The following is a 16,130-nucleotide window of genomic DNA, read 5'->3' on the forward strand; positions in this document are numbered from 1 at the left end:
ATCTGCGTTTTTATTCCTTCCTTGCTCCTAGGTTCATAAGAACCACTTTTTCTTTTCTTTTTTTAGATAACATACATATGTGTTAGCATACAGTATTTCTTGTCCTCTTTCTGACTTACTTCACTCTGTATGACAGATTCTAGGTCCATCCACTTCACTACAAATAACTCAATTTCGCTTCTTTTTATGGCTGAGTAATATTCCTTGTGTATACGTGCCACATCTTCTTTATCCATTCATCTCTCGATGGACACCTAGGTTACTTCCATGTCCTGGATATGGTAAATAGTGCTGCAGTGAACACTGTGGTACACAACTCTTTTTGAATTATGGTTTTCTCAGGGTATATGCCCAGTAGTGGGAGTGCTGGGTCATATGGTACTTCTATTTTTAGTTTTTTAAGGAAGCTCCATACTGTTCTCCATAGTGGCTGTATCAATTTACATTCCCACCAACAGGGCAAGAAGGTTCCCTTTTCTCCACACCCTCTCCAGCATTTATTGTTTGTAGATTTTTTGATGATGGCCATTCTGACTGGTGTGCGGTGATACCTCATTGTAGTTTTGATTTGTGCTTCTCTAATGATTAGTGATGTTGAGCATCCTTTTATGTGTTTGTTGGCAATCTGCATAAGTTCTTTGGGAAAATGTCTATTTAGACCTTCCACCCATTTTTGGATTGTGTTGTTTGTTTTTTTGATATTGAGCTGCATGACCTGCTTGTATATTTTGGAGATTAATCCTTTGTCAGTTGCTTTCTTTGCAAATACTTTCTATCATTCTGAGGGTTGTAGTTTGTTCTTGTTTATGGTTTCCTTTGCTGTGCAAAACCTTTTAAGTTTCATTAGGTCCCATTTGTTTATTTTTATTTCCATTTCTCTGGGAGGTGGGTCAAAAAGGATCTTGCTGTGATTTATATCATAGAGTGTTCTGCCTATGTTTTCCTCTAAGAGTTTTATAGTGTCTGGCCTTACATTTAGGTCTTTAATCCATTTTGAGTTTATTTTTGTGTATGGTGTTAGGAAGTGTTCTAATTTCATTATTTTACATGTAGCTGTCCAGTTTCTGAGCACCACTTATTGAAGAGGCTGTCTTTTCTCCATTGTATATTCTTGCCTCCTTTATAAAAAAATAAGGTGACCATATGTGTGTGGGTTAATCTCTGGGCTTTCTATCCTGTTCCACTGAACTATATTTCTCTTTTTGTGCCAGTACCATACTGTCTTGATTACTGTAGATTTGTACTATAGTCTGAAGTCAGGGAGCCTGATTCCTCCAGCTGCATTTTTCTTTCTCAAGATTGCTTTGGCTATTCAGGGTCTTTTGTGTTTCCATACAAATTGTGAAATTTTGTTCTAGATCTGTGAAAAGTCCCATTGGTAGTTTGATAGGGATTGCACTGAAACTGTAGATTGCTTTGGGTACTATAGTCATTTTCACAATGTTGATTCTTCCAATCCAAGAACATGGTATATGTCTTCATCGGTTTGTATCATCTTTAATTTTTTTCATCAGTGTCTTATGGTTTTCTGCATACAGGTCTTTTGTCTCCTTAGGTAGGTTTATTCCTAGGTATTTTATTCTTTTTCTTGCAATGGTGAATGGAAGTGTTTCCTTAATTACTCTTTCAGATTTTTCATCATTAGTGTATAGGAATGCAAGAGATTTCTGTGCATTAGTTTTGTATCCTGCTACTTTACCAAATTCATTGATTAGCTCTAGTAGTTTTCTGATAGCATCTTTAGGATTCTCTATGTATAGTATCACGTCATCTGCAAACAGTGACAGCTTTACTTCTTTTCCAATCTGGATTCCTTTTATTTCATTATCTTCTCTGACTGCTGTGGCTAGAACTTCCAAAACTATGTTGAGTAATAGTGGTGAGAGTGGGCAACCTTGTCCTGTTCCTGATCTTAGTGGAAATGGTTTCAGTTTTTCACCATTGAGGACGATGTTGGCTGTGGGTTTGTCATATATGGCCTTTATTATGTTGAGGAAAGTTCCCTCTAAGCCTACTTTCTGGAGGGTTTTTATCATAAATGGGTGTTGAATTTTGTTGAAAGCTTTCTCTGCATCGATTGAGATGATCATATGGTTCTTCTCCTTCAATCTGTTAATACTGTGTATCACGTTGATTGATTTGCGTATATTGAAGAATCCTTGCATTTCTGGGATAAACCCCACTTGATCATGGTGTATGATCCTATTAATGTGCTGTTGGATTCTGTTTGCTAGTATTTTGTTGTGGATTTTTGCATCTATGTTCTTCAATATTGGCCTGTAGTTTTCTTTTTCTGTGACATCTTTGCCTGATTTTGGTATCAGGGTGATGGTGGCCTCATAGAATGGGTTTGGGAGTGTTCCTCCCTCTGCTATATTTTGGAAGTTTGAGAAGCATAGGTGTTAGCTCTTCTCTAAATGTTTGCTAGAATTCGCCCGTCAAGCCATCTGGTCCTGGGCTTTTATTCGTTGGAAGCTTTTTAATCACAGTTTCAATTTCACAATTTGTTTGTAATTGGTCTGTTCATATTTTCTATTTCTTCCTGGTTCAGTCTCAGAAGGTTGTGCTTTTCTAAGAATTTGTCCATTTCTTCCAGGTTGTCCATTTTCTTGGCATATAGTTGCTTGCAGTAATATCTCATGATGCTTTGTATTTCTGCAGTGTCAGTTGTTACTTCTCTGTCTTCATTTCTAATTCTATTGATTTTGATTTGAGTCTTCTCCCTTTTTTCTTGATGAGTCTAGCTAATGGTTTATCAATTTTATCTTCTTGAAGAACCAGCTTTTAGTTTTATTGATCTTTGTTATTGTTTCCTTTGTTTCTGTTTCATTTATTTCTGCTCGGATCTTTATGATTTCTTTCCTTCTGCTAACTTTGGGGTTTTTTTTTTTGTTCTTCTTTCTGTAATTGCTTTAGGTATATGGTTAGGTTGTTTATTTGAGATGCTTCGTGTTTCTCGTGGTAGGACTGTATTGCTATAAACTTCCCTCTTAGAACTGCTTTTGCTGCATCCCATAGGTATTGGGTTGTCGTGTTTTCATTGTCATTTGTTTCTAGGTATTTTTGGATTTTCTCTTTAATTTCTTCTGTGATCTCTTGGTTATTTAGTAGTGTATTGTTTAGCCTCCACGTGTTTGTATTTTTTACAGATTTTTTTCCTGTAATTGATATCTAGTCTCATAGTGCTGTGGTTGGAAAAGATACTTGATACGATTTCAATTTTCTCAAATTTACCAAGGCTTGATTTGTGACCTAAGATATGATCTATCCTGGAGGATGTTCCATGAGCACTTGAGAGGAAAATGTATTCTGTTGTTTTTGGATGGAATGTCCCATAAATATCAATTAAGTCCATCTTGCTTAATGTGTCATTTAAAGTTTGCTTTTCCTTATTTATTTTCATTTTGCATGATCTGTCCATTGGTGAAAATGGGGTGTTAAAGTCCCCTACTATTATTGTGTTACTGTCAATTTCCCCTTTATAGCTGTTAGTATTTGCCTTATGTATTGAGGTGCTCCTATGCTGGGTACATAAATATTTGCAACTTTTATATCTTCTTCTTGGATTGATCCCTTGATCATTATGTAGTGTCCTTCTTTGTCTCTTGTAATAGTCTTTATTTTAAAGTCGATTTTGTTTGATATGAGAATTGTTACTCCAGCTTTCTTTTGATTTCCATTTGCATGTAATATCTTTTTCCAGCCCCTCACTTTCAGTATGTATGTGTCCCTAGGTCTGAAGTGGGTCTCTTGTAGACAGCATATACATGGGTCTTTTTTTTTGTATCCATTCACCCAGTCCGTGTCTTTTAGTTGGAGCATTTAAACCATTTACATTTAAGGTAGTTATCGATATGTATGTTCCTAATACCATTTTCTTAATTGTTTTGGGTTTGTTATTGTAGGTCTTTTCCTTCTCCTGTGTTTCCTGCCTAGAGCAGTTAATTTAGCACGTGTTGTTATGCTGGTTTGGTGGTGCTGAATTCTCTTAGCTTTTGCTTGTCTGTAAAGGTTTTAATTTCTCCATCGAGTCTGAATGAGATCCTTACTGGGTAATCTTGGTTGTAGGTTTTTCCCTTTCATCTCTTTAAATATGTCCTGCCACTCCCTTCTGGCTTGCAGAGTTTCTGCTGAAAGAACAGCTGTTAACCTTACGGGGATTCCCTTGTATGTTATTTGTTGCTTTTCCCTTGCTGCTTTTAATGTTTTTTCTTTTTATTTAATTTTTGATAGTTTGATTAATATGTGCCTTGGCGTGTTTCTCCTTGGATTTATCCTGTATGGGACTCTCTGCACTTCCTGGACTTGATTCACTATTTCCTTTCCCATGTTAGGGAAGTTTTCAACTGTAATCTCTTCAAATATTTCCTCAGATCCTTTCTTTTTCTCTTCTTCTTCTGGGACCCCTATAATTCGAATGTTGGTGTGTTTAATGTTGTCCCAGAGGTCTCTGAGAGTGTCCTCAGTTCTTTTCATTCTTTTTTCTTTATTCTGCTCTGCGGTAGTTATTTCCACTATTTTATCTTTCAGATCACGTATCCGTTCTTCTGCCTCTGTTTCTCTGCTATTGATTCCTTGCAGAGAATTTTTAATTTCATTTATTGTGTTGTTCATCATTGTTTGTTTGCTCTTTGGTTCTTCTAGGTCCTTGTTAAACGTGTCTTGTATTTTCTACATTCTATTTCCAAGATTTTGGATCAGCTGTACTATCATTACTCTGAATTCTTTTTCAGGTAGACTGTGTATTTCCTCTTCATTTGTTTGGTCTGGTGGGTTTTTACCTTGCTCCTTCATCTGTTGTGTATTTCTCTGTCTTCCCATTTTGCTTACTTACTGTGTTTGGGGTCTCTCTTTCACAGGCTACAGGTTCATAGTTCCCTTTGTTTTTGGTGTCTGCCCCCAGTGGGTAAGGTTGGTTCAGTGGGTTGTAAAGGCTTCCTGGTGGAGGGGACTGGTCCCTGTGTTCTGGTGGGTGGGGCTGGATCTTGTCTTTCTGGCAGGCAGGGCTGCATCTGGTGGTGTGTTTTGGGGTGTCTGTGAACTTAGTGTGATTTTAGGCTGCCTCTCTGCTAATGGGTGGTGGTTGTGTTCCAGTCTTGCTAGCTGTTTGGCATGGGGCATCCAGCACTGGAGCTTGCTGGCCATTGGGTGGAGTTGGGTCTTAGCATTGAGATGGATATCTGGGAGAGCTCGTGCCGAATGATATTACATGGAGCCGGGAGGTCTCTGGTGGTCCAATGTCCTGAACTCAGCTCTCGCACCTCAGAGGCTCAGGCCTGACACCCAGCCGGAGCACCAAGACCCTGTCAGCCACACAGCTCAGAAGAGAAGAGAGAAAAAAAGAAAGAAAAAAAATTTAAAGAAAAATTAAATAAAATAAAAAAATATTAAAATAAAAAAAATTTTAAAGTTACCAAAGAAAAAAAAAAGAAGAGAGCAACCAAACCAATAAACAAATTAACCAATGATAACAAGCGCTAAAAACTATACTAAGATAAACATAAAAATCAGAAACCAGTCAGTTGCAGACAGCAAACCCCAAGTCTACAGTTGCTCCCAAAGTCCACCGCCTCAATTCTGGGTTGATTCATTGTCTATTCAGGTATTCCACAGATGCAGGGTACCTCAAGTTGACTGTGGCAATTTAATCTGCTGCTCCTGAGGCTGCATGGAGAGATTTCCCTTTCTCTTCTTTGTTCGCACAGCTTCTGGGGTTCAGCTTTGGTTTTGGCCCTGCCTCTGCATGTAGGTTGCTCTCAGGCTTCTGTTCCCACCCAGACAGGCTGGGGTTAAAGCAGCAGCTGATTAGGGGGCTCTGGCTCACTTAGGCTGTGGGGAGGGAGGGGTACGGTAGTTATAATTGGAATGCAGGGCGAGCCTGCCGCAGCAGAGGCCAGCGTGACATGGCAACAGCCTGAGGCGCGCTATGTGTTCTCCCAGGGAAGTTGTCCCTGGATCATGGGACCCTGCGCAGGCTCCCGGGGGCGGGGGCGTGTGGATAGTGACCTGTGCTTTTACACAGGGTTCTTGGTGGCTGCAGCAACAGTGTTTGCGTTTCATGCCCTCTCTGTTGTCCGAGCTGATAGCCATGGCTCACACCCGTCTCTGGAGCTTGTTTAGGGGGCGCTCTGCCTTCTGTGGGAAGACAGGGAAGGAATCCCCTCTCCTCCTGCACCCTGAAACAATGGTCTCTTGCCTCTTAGGCAGGTCCAGAGCTTTTCGCAGACTCCCTCCCGGCTAGCTGTGGCGCACTAGCCCCCTTCAGGCTGTGTTCATGCAGCCAACCCCAGTCCTCTCCCTGGGGTCTGACCTCGGAAGCCCGAGCCTCAGCTCCCAGCCCCCGCCCACCCTGGCAGGTGAGCAGACCAGTGTCTCAGGCTAGTGAGTGCTGGTCGGCACTGATGCTGTGTGTGGAAATCTCTCTGCTTTGCCCTCTGCACCCCTATTGCTGTGCTCTCCTCCGTGGCTCCTAAGCTTTCCCCCACTCCCGCCCAAGCCCCCGTCTCCACCAGTGAAGGGGATTCCTAGTATGTGGAAACTTTTCCTCCTTCACAGATCCCTCCCAGAAGTGCAGGTCCCGTCCCTATTCCTTTGTCTCTGTTTTTTCTTTTGCCCTACCCAGGTACGTGGGGGAGTTTCTTACCTTTTGGGAGGTCTGAGGTCTTCTGCCAGTATCCAGGAGTGTTCTGTAGGAGTTGTTCCACATGTAGATGTATTTCTCATGTATTTGTGGGGAGGAAGGTGATCTCCACATCTTACTCCTCCTCCTCCCTCTACCCATTCTTAATATTCTCTACCCATTCTTAATATAACATGGTCTCCATCTACTTTACCATCTGGCTTACTGTCTATGTGCTCTACTGTGTCTCCATCCTTCCAAAATACAACAGGTGAGTTCTAGGTACTGACAGTACAGTAAAGCTGCTTATTTCCTCGTTCTAAAAAGTGGTTATCAGTCCTAGCTGCACCTCAGAAGTACCTGTAGCGTTTTATTGTTTTGATATTTTAGTTTTTTTGTTAAATAGAGATGCACAGGCCCTGCTCTGGTCTGCAGAGCCAGCATCTCTACAGGGCTACTGCTATGAGGTACACTTGTGAGGTGAGTTAGCTTGAGCCAAGAGCAGGGTTTATCTCTTAAATCAAGCCTACTGCTCCAACCTGAGGAGGCCTCTTAAGCTCCTGATTCTGCCTTAGAATGCACTTTTCTTTTCCTCCACTTCATGTCATTTGTAATCCTAATGGACTTTCATTCTACAGCTTCATCCAAATTTCTGTAAAACAATGTTGAGCTAGCTAGGGCTGAGACCTAGGCCCTATGCCACACAAGGAGAAATCTTTTCATTGACAGCAATCTGTTATTAAACACCACAGCTGACTGAAATTTAGCAACCACTGCCATTGCCTCTGGTGAGCCTTCTGATTGTACAGGCTAGAAAGCTAAATGCTGCATTTCCTAGAACACCCTGCACCTAGAGTCCTAGGTAAGTGTACTTTCTCACAACTGGGAAGGCAAGAAGTGAGGAGGAGACCATGAGCCTGCTACCTCAGCTATTTCCTCTGGGCAGCACAGCTATGCAGACAAGGGTTTTTTCTACAGCAGCCTTCCAGCATCCAGTCACCAGACTCACAGGTGCTAATAGGTGGCTGCAGTCTCAGTGGTGGCTTTCTAATCCCTGAAGAGCAACAGGGATTGATCTCAATCTGTATTACTGAACTCAGTAGTGCCAACGGCAGCCTCTGGATTCACTACCTTCCTGACTGTAGTAGTAGTAGCTCTATAAGACTCACTTTTGTGGTAGTGTGGGAGTCGTTCCTAGGAGGCCTAGCCTACACAGCCCTCTCCTCCAAACTTTCCACTGGTTTTGTTAATAGCCACACCTCTGACTTAAATCTTTTTATGTTTAAAACGCCTAGAGTAGTTTCTGTCCTCCAATAAACCCCAAATGATATAAGCCTATAAGTGTGTAACTGTTCAACCCTCGTAACAGAACCATCAGCTAGGTCATACTACATAGTGCCTACAAGGATATCATCAAAGATCTTGCCAAATACTTTCCCCAAATCATAAAACACAATACCCAAACCTAGCAGTTTCCCAATGCTATCAAAAAAGGAAATCACATTATTCTGATATGATTTGTTCCCAGTAACCTATGCTAACTTATAATTCAGGTCTCCTTCCCTAAAGGACTCACGAATGTTCTAGACTTCTGCCCAAGGGGATGTCAGGCTCACCGGCCCACAGTAATGATGTGATTTGGGGGTCAAACCTGGGTCTGTATATTGGGTCCACCACTTAATTGCTATGAAATCTTTGACAAGTCACTTCACATTCCCAAGTCTCCGTTTCCTTAGTGGCAAATGATAGTGACAATGTTACTTTACAGAGTCCTTGTGAGAAGTTAGTGAGATAATGTATGCAAAGTCCCAAGCACAATGTTTGGCCCATACTAGACACACAATTAATGATAGCTATAACCTGAGAAATTTACCTTTTATTCTCTTTTCTAAAAATAATAAATAAATAAATAAAAATTAACGCTTTCATGCTTACATGGCACTTTCCTCATTTTCTCAAAAACACACCAAACTTCACAAACAGTGGAATACAGTTCTCTCACCTGCAAGTTATCTCAACACATTACTGATCATACTCCTAGCCAGGAGATATCAAATCAGCTGAGTGTTCCCTTACCATTTCCTCACCTTGCCATTCAAATGTCTTGTATTCATGTTTGTGGTATTCTCTTCATTTTGGAGATCATTATTCTCTATAGAACCTCTCTGGCTATCATACTGGATAAAGAGAGATGGAGCAAGGTCTTGGAGGAGGCAGAGAAAGGTACGAGCAAGAGTCTGCCCTGTGAAGGAAGAGACCAGAGCTGCTGGATGGCTCAGTATCTCCACTCCCAGTCCCAGGAAGATCAGGTCTCCTTCACTGCATGAGGGAAGCAGGGCTGGGCTCTCCAGATGCTCCAGCTTCCCAAGTTGTTGGAAGGACAAACTGACATAGCAGGCACGTGGAGATTAGCTGAAACCATGAAACAGAGCTGCTAACCTGACTGGAGAGTGTGGCACTTCCTTAAATACTAACAGAGATAGTTTCCCCTTAGGGTAACTACAGGTACCAATCCAGCTCCAGCTCTGAAAGGCTAGAAAGTTCCACCATAGAAACAGAGCAGATCTGAACAAGATAAAAGGCCCCAGTTTTTTCTTTGCTGAAACAATTGCTCTTCCAGAGTTACCCACAAAGAAATAATCTCTGCTAACTCATCAATTTAATGACAATGGATTCCTGACCTGGTCCTAATCTATTCCTTCAGGATAAAAAATCCTAAATGTTGATTTCCTTAATGACAACCAACCTGCTTATACCTCATAATTCCAACTGGCCTAGACTAGTCTGGATAAAGTATAACATATAAGGAAGTAGAGTTCCATGTGTAAATACTGGTTGATGCCAGATTGTGAAAGACCTGGGTTACCAAGCTGAAACCTGGACGTTACATGGGTAATGAGATCCCAGGGAAATGGGAATGGGAAGAAGGGGAGTGGGAGAGAGATGGTAAAAATAATGCCATCATCGCTGAAAATAAGTTTGGAGAGTTCTTCGGACATGCTCTCCAGGTCTATGCCCATTTTGTAAAAAGTAGATCAAATTTTAAATATTTCTTGTCATTTTACTCCAGTTCCCTTCAAAAGCTCTTTTAATAATTTTGCTTCCTAGGCACTTCCCTGGTGGTGCAGTGGTTAAGAATTCCCTTGCCAATGCAGGGGACACGGGTTCGAGCCCTGACCTGGGAAGATCCCACATGCCACAGAGCGACTAAGCCCGTGCACCACAACTACTGAGCCTGCGCTCTAGAGCCCACGAGCCACAACTACTGCAGCCTGCGTGCCTAGAGCCTGTGCCCTGCAACAACGAGAAGCCCGCACACGGCCACAAAGAGCAGCCCCCGCTCGCTGCAACTAGAGAAAGCCCGTGCACAGCAACGAAGACCCAATGCAGCCAAAAAATAAATTAATTTTTTTAAAAAATAATAACTTTGCTTCCTAGAGTCAAATCACCACACTTTTCAGAGGTAAGGAAAACAGGTCTGTAATTTCCAGCTTCACAGATAAAGGTATAAAAAATTATGCAAACATAATTTAAACTGACAAGAATATTAAATCAGGCAACTCTTTTGAAACTCCAAAGGAAAAGGTGATGGAAATCAGTATATTCAGCACTCAGTATAACATTCTAGAGATTTTAGAAAATTAAAAAAAATATAATGCTATAATCTTTTAGGGAATAAAAAAAATATATATAAAATCATTTTAAGGAAGAAAAATGCTAAAGACACATTAGCAAATGGGGCTTCCACTAATGTAACATAACCTAAGAGCTCATACCAACGCATCTAAGACGTTTTAAAGAAGATTTAGATCATGAGGAAACACAAAACTAAAACTAAAAGTAATTATGTGGTTTCACAGGAAGTAAGTTCTGCCTCAATAACTTCTTTACACCCTATACTATTGCTATACTACAGTATGACAAAACCTGGGGGGTTACACTAACACCATTTGGTTCGATTTTTGGAAACATGGAAGTCCCACATTATAACAGAATGATGTCTAAATGGCGGAAACTTAAAATACAAGGGAAGTTGTTTCATGGGATTTAAAACTTGCTAAAGCATATAAAACAATCACAGGGGGCTTCCCTGGTGGCGCAGTGGTTGAGAGTCCGCCTGCCGATGCAGGGGACACAGGTTCGTGCCCCGGTCCGGTAAGATCCCACATGCCGCGGAGCAGCTGGGCCCGTGAGCCATGGCCGCTGAGCCTGCGCATCCGGAGCCTGTGCTCCACAACGGGAGAGGCCACAGCAGTGAGAGGCCTGCGTACAGCAAAAGAAAAACAAACAAAAAAAACAACCACAGGGAACTCTACTTAATGCACTGTAGGGTCCTAAACGGAGAGGATATATCTGTATGTATGGCTGATTCATTTTGCTGTGCAGTAGAAGCTAACACAACATTGTAAAGCAACTACAGTCCAATAAAAAATAATTAGAAAAATAAAAATAAAATAAATAAAGCATATAAAACAACGACATAAACCACTATCTGCTCATTTTAAAAATGAGCTTTTAATAAAATCTCTGTGACCAAAAAAATCATACTTGGGACATAAAATTATGACATAAATTGAATGATTTCTGTGGCTGTCAAAGCTGCAAGTCATTACATGAAATATGTGGAAATCTGTGCTATAATTTTAAAGCATGAGGTCTGATAAATCATTATCACATATCTCTTCCTTGAAATATAACTATCTAACATGAATTCAATTCCATAAATACTCATTTTTAAACCACTGCTTAAATGCTGATGTTCAACTATATTGACTACATGGAAAAAGTTGTTTATGTAGTTTCATAGGAAACTCAGTAGCTCTCTAAAGATAGAACAAAGCACCCAGTGATCTTCTAACTGGTCTGTTAAGAATCATAAAACTTGACTAAAAGAATTTTATCAGCTGCGGAAAAGTGATGCTACATGCTGATGGGAAATGTGTTGTAAATGATCTTATCTGTCTTTCTGATCTGCAAGGCATATGACTTGTACCCTAACACTAGCTAGCTTTGGAGGCCACAAGACCATTCAATGTAGTTGGGTGAGCATGTTATGGATGCAGAAGCCCTATTCTAGTAATATGCCCAGCTAGGAATCCAAGTCTTAGACTGCTTTTCAGGGCAAAGGCTCAAGAAACCTATCAGCGTGGGAGATAAAAAAAATTCACTCCCCTCTCCTCCTTCCCACCCAGGATTAACTATGTGGCAATCTGTTTTCATCTTGTGCTTCTCGGCCCTCTCTTTCAAAGTATACAACCATAATGGGCTCTGTATACTAAGAAATGTGAAGAAAGCAACAGCAGTGAGCCAAATGACTTGAAGCTATGAGGTAAGACTTATCAAGCTGACTCACAGGGAGAGTAGCAAAAAGAAAGGGGTAGGCAAAAAGAAAACAAAAATGTCAGAGAGGAAATTCCTACCTATATCCATTTTACCCCTGTTTTTCTTTATAACTTTCTAGGCTCTACAATGCAAGAAGTCATGTATTACAGCTTTTGTGCCATGGAGAAGTAGTTCTGTGTAGTGAAAAACAGCTTTGTGCTTAGACTTTGACATTGACCATAAAGGACTAGAGTGGTAGGGGGAAGAAAAAGGCCAGTAGGTATCAGGAGGTAATTAATCTGCTTTTGCCTATAACTGAAAAATCACAATGTCCTTCATTGTTAACTGCAATCTTAAAGAGCCATATTTATACAAAAAGAAATGCTAGCCTGTGAAAGTATCTCTGTCTTCATCACTCTGTAAGCAACGGAGATCAGAGAGAACGCCTTAATTGTCATTTCAGCCCTGAAGCGCCCCTGGCACTGGGCCTAGCACACGACAAGCAGTAGTAAACATGCACTGAACTGAATTTTCTGCATGAGTATCCCTGTCTCTTGATTCTTCTTTCTAGTGTTTCTTCTTTTCCCACCTTATAGCCCTTATTTCTTCCCTTGGCTTGCTTCCCTCTGTCACTGCAGCTTAACTGATAACTTAGACAACATGAAATAATATTATGTTGTATTATTTGGAACAGAATTTTAGGTTCACGTTTTTAATTGGAAAAGTAAATGTTAGGAACGCTATCTTTTTATCTCAAAAAATACTTCAGAAATTAAATTATGGGTTAGCATCCTTCAACCGAAAAAAGTTCCATAACACTAAGTTAAAGATGTGCTACTTTCTGCTATATTAAAAGAATTTTTGAAAATTCACTTGTGCCATATTCCTTTCACTGTTAAATAAAGCCAAGAAACAAAATTTTCCACAACTGGCTATAACAAGCAACACAGAACTATCCTGCTTTCTATAGAAGTATACTCTCAAAACAGAAAATTAATATTCAATGGGGGAAAAAAAGCCACATACTTTTCATAGTTCCATCTTCTTCTTCCTCATCCTCACTGTTTATAACCATGGTCCCCAAGTCAGATTCTAACATTGTGCTATTATGTTCAATCATGGTCTGGGCCCCTTCACTCATCGTGCTTGTGGCCCGCATGGTGCCCACGCTTTCCGAGCTAGTCTTCACCATGGTGTGGGAGTCCAGCTCATCTTCATCCTGCAAACAAAACACTGCAGTGAAGGAAGACTTTTCTAACACAGATGGATATCTTACGATACTATGAACATATTATATTTTAATAATGAAAAATACCACTATCACTACTAATTTTAATGTAAGCACATAAATACAGTGTTATCATAAGACCCAAAAGTTATCCAAAATAACCTAGAGCTTTAGGTAATTGAAGCTCAAGCAACAGAAATTGTTTGATGAAATAGCAGGCTGCTAGTTGTTCTTAAAATAAGGATTAAGACAGGAAAATTATTAACAAAGGATATATAACAAAATAAACAAAAGAGAGCACATTAAAGACAGAACATGTTGGCACTATTATAACAGCTTTAACAATGTTTATAACTTTGTACAAAAGCCATTGGCTTTTTAAAAATTATGATAAATATACATAACATAAAATTTACCATTTTAAGCATTTTTCAGTGCACAGTTCTGTGGCATTAAGTACACTCACAGTGTTGTCCAAGTTGTCCAATCATCATCAATATCCTTTTCAAGAAATTTTTCATTATCTCAAACAGAAATTCTGTACCCATCAAAAACTAACTCCTTATTACTTCTTTCACCCAATCCCTGGTAACCTCTATTCTACTTTCTGTTACTATGAACTCACCTATCCTAGGTACCTCATAAAAGTAGAAGCATGTCTTTTGCGTCTTTTGTGTCTGGCTTATTTCACTTAGCATGTTTTCAAGGTTCATCGTGTTGTACCAGATGTCAGAATCTCATTCCTTTTTAAGACTGAATGATATTCCATTGCATGTACACACACACACACACACACACACACACACACACACACACACACACCCCTTTTGTTTACCCATTCATTTGTTAATGGACATTAAGGTGTTTACACCTTTTGGTTATTATGAATAATGTTCTGAACACTGGTATATAAGTATCTACAGACAGATGGTCCCCGACTTATGATGGTCCGACTCAGGATTTTTCAACGTTACAACTGTACAAACGAGATACACATTGAGTAGAAACCGTACTTCGAATTTTGAACTTTTCCTGGGCTAGCAATATGCAGTACGATACTCTCCTGATGCTGGGCAACAGCAGCAAGCTGCAGCTCCGTCAGCCACGTGATCAGGGATGTAAACAACCCATACATTTACAACAATTCTGTACCCATACAACCATTCTGTGTTTCACTTTCAGTATAGTAATCAAGGAATTACGTGAGATTCCACACTGTTATAAAATAGGCTTTGTGTTCGATGATTTTGTCAGACTGTAGGTTAATTTAAGTGTTCTGAGCACATTTAAGGTAGGCTAGACTAAGCTATGTTTTTCGGTAGGTTAGATGTATTAAATACATTTTCAACTTAACGATATTTTCAACTAAAGATGAGCTTATCGGGACGTAACCCCATCATAATTTAAGGAAGGTCTGTATTTGAGTCCCTGCTTTCAATTCTTTTGGGTGTACGCCTAGAAGTGCAATTTATATCAAATGGTAATTCTCAATTTTGGGGGGAACTGTCAAAACGTTTTCCACATTGGCCACACCATTTTACATTCCAACAGTGTACAGGGTTCCAACTTATCCACATCCTCACCAACACTTGTTATTTTCCCTTTTCTTTTTTCTTTTTGAGAACAGACATCCTAATGGATGTGTGGTATCTCGTTGTGGCTTGGTTTGCATTTCCCTAATAACTAGTGATATTGCGCATCTTTTCATGTGCTTATTGGCCACTTGTGTATTTCTTTGGAGAAATGTCTATTCAAGTCCTTTGCCCATTGTTGTTATAGATTGTTTTTTGTTGTCTTTGAGCTGAAGCAGTTCACTTTATGTTCTGGATATTAATCTCTTATCAGATATATGATTTGCAAATATTTCTCTCCATTCTGCAGGTTGTCTTTTCACTCTCTTGATAGTTTCTTTGATACACAAAAGCTTTTCATTTTGATGAACTCCAACTTATCTATTTTTTCTCTTTTGTTGCCTGTGCTTTTGTTGTCATATCCTAGCCATTGGCTTTTAAATGTAAATTCACAGAAGAATCAAGTCAGTAATGTTAAGTATGAACCAAAAAATACTCTTTAGAATGTTCACCAGAAGATAAACTGGAATAGGGCCATAAAACTAAACTAACAAATTCTGTTTGAGAAACCAAGCAATGTGCTATTTAGAAAAACTTGATCGTGTACTGAAATTAATTTATATCTATTCCACTTGAAGTAGAAACAAACAAACAAAACCTAAGTTCTGACAGAGGTCAAAATGCAAATACTGGAAAACAGGAACATCCATGTTGTTCTCAGCTGTTTGATAGCCCTCCTCATCTTCAACCTACAGGATAAATTCAGCATTATATCTCAAAGTCTTCTGCTCTTCTTTCATGAGCTTCTCTTCTTTTAGAAGACTTCTTCATTCTTATGCATTCAACTATCTAATATATTGAGGACTCCCAAATCCTGACATCTTTCTGACTTTACTTACTACTTAAATGCTTAATGATGTTTAAAACTCAACATTCTAAAAAATAAATAAATAAAAAATAAAATAAAACTCAACATTCTCAAACGAGATCATTTCATCCATCTCCTTGGCCCCCTGCAGTCTGCCTCCATCCCCGACAATAACCACTACAAAGCACAGTCATCTTCATTAGCTAACTGAGAGTAAAACTGCAATGTCTTTTGGGGGTTATTTTCTTTCATACCCTATATACTATCAGTCAACAAGTTCTTCTTCAAAAAATTCTCTCTCAGCTCCATCTCTTCTTTTCCATTCCCACTGCTACTGAGTATATTCCTCCTTACCTCATGCCTGCGTTACTGCAGGAAGAGCACCCTGACCTCCTAGAATCAGACAGATGTTAGTTCAAATCCTGGCTCAACTCACTTAGTAGCCTTAAGACCTTTAGGGAACCTATTTAAACTCTCTGAACTTTAGTTTCTTTCATTGGTGTTATGATGATTAAATGAGAA

General features: G+C 39.7%; 1 protein-coding gene across 1 annotated transcript in view; it reads right to left on the bottom strand.

Moving 5' to 3' along the window:
- The window catches only part of STK3 (serine/threonine kinase 3), a 327,530-nt gene that overhangs the window by 80,325 nt on the left and 231,075 nt on the right, over window positions 1-16,130 (bottom strand). The window contains exon 9 of the mRNA XM_032610392.1: window positions 12,968-13,160. Coding sequence (XP_032466283.1) covers window positions 12,968-13,160 — 193 coding nt within the window. The remainder of the gene's footprint in view (window positions 1-12,967; window positions 13,161-16,130) is intronic.

This window comes from Phocoena sinus, chromosome 17 (genome assembly GCF_008692025.1).
Source record: "Phocoena sinus isolate mPhoSin1 chromosome 17, mPhoSin1.pri, whole genome shotgun sequence".
Lineage (NCBI taxonomy): Eukaryota > Metazoa > Chordata > Mammalia > Artiodactyla > Phocoenidae > Phocoena > Phocoena sinus.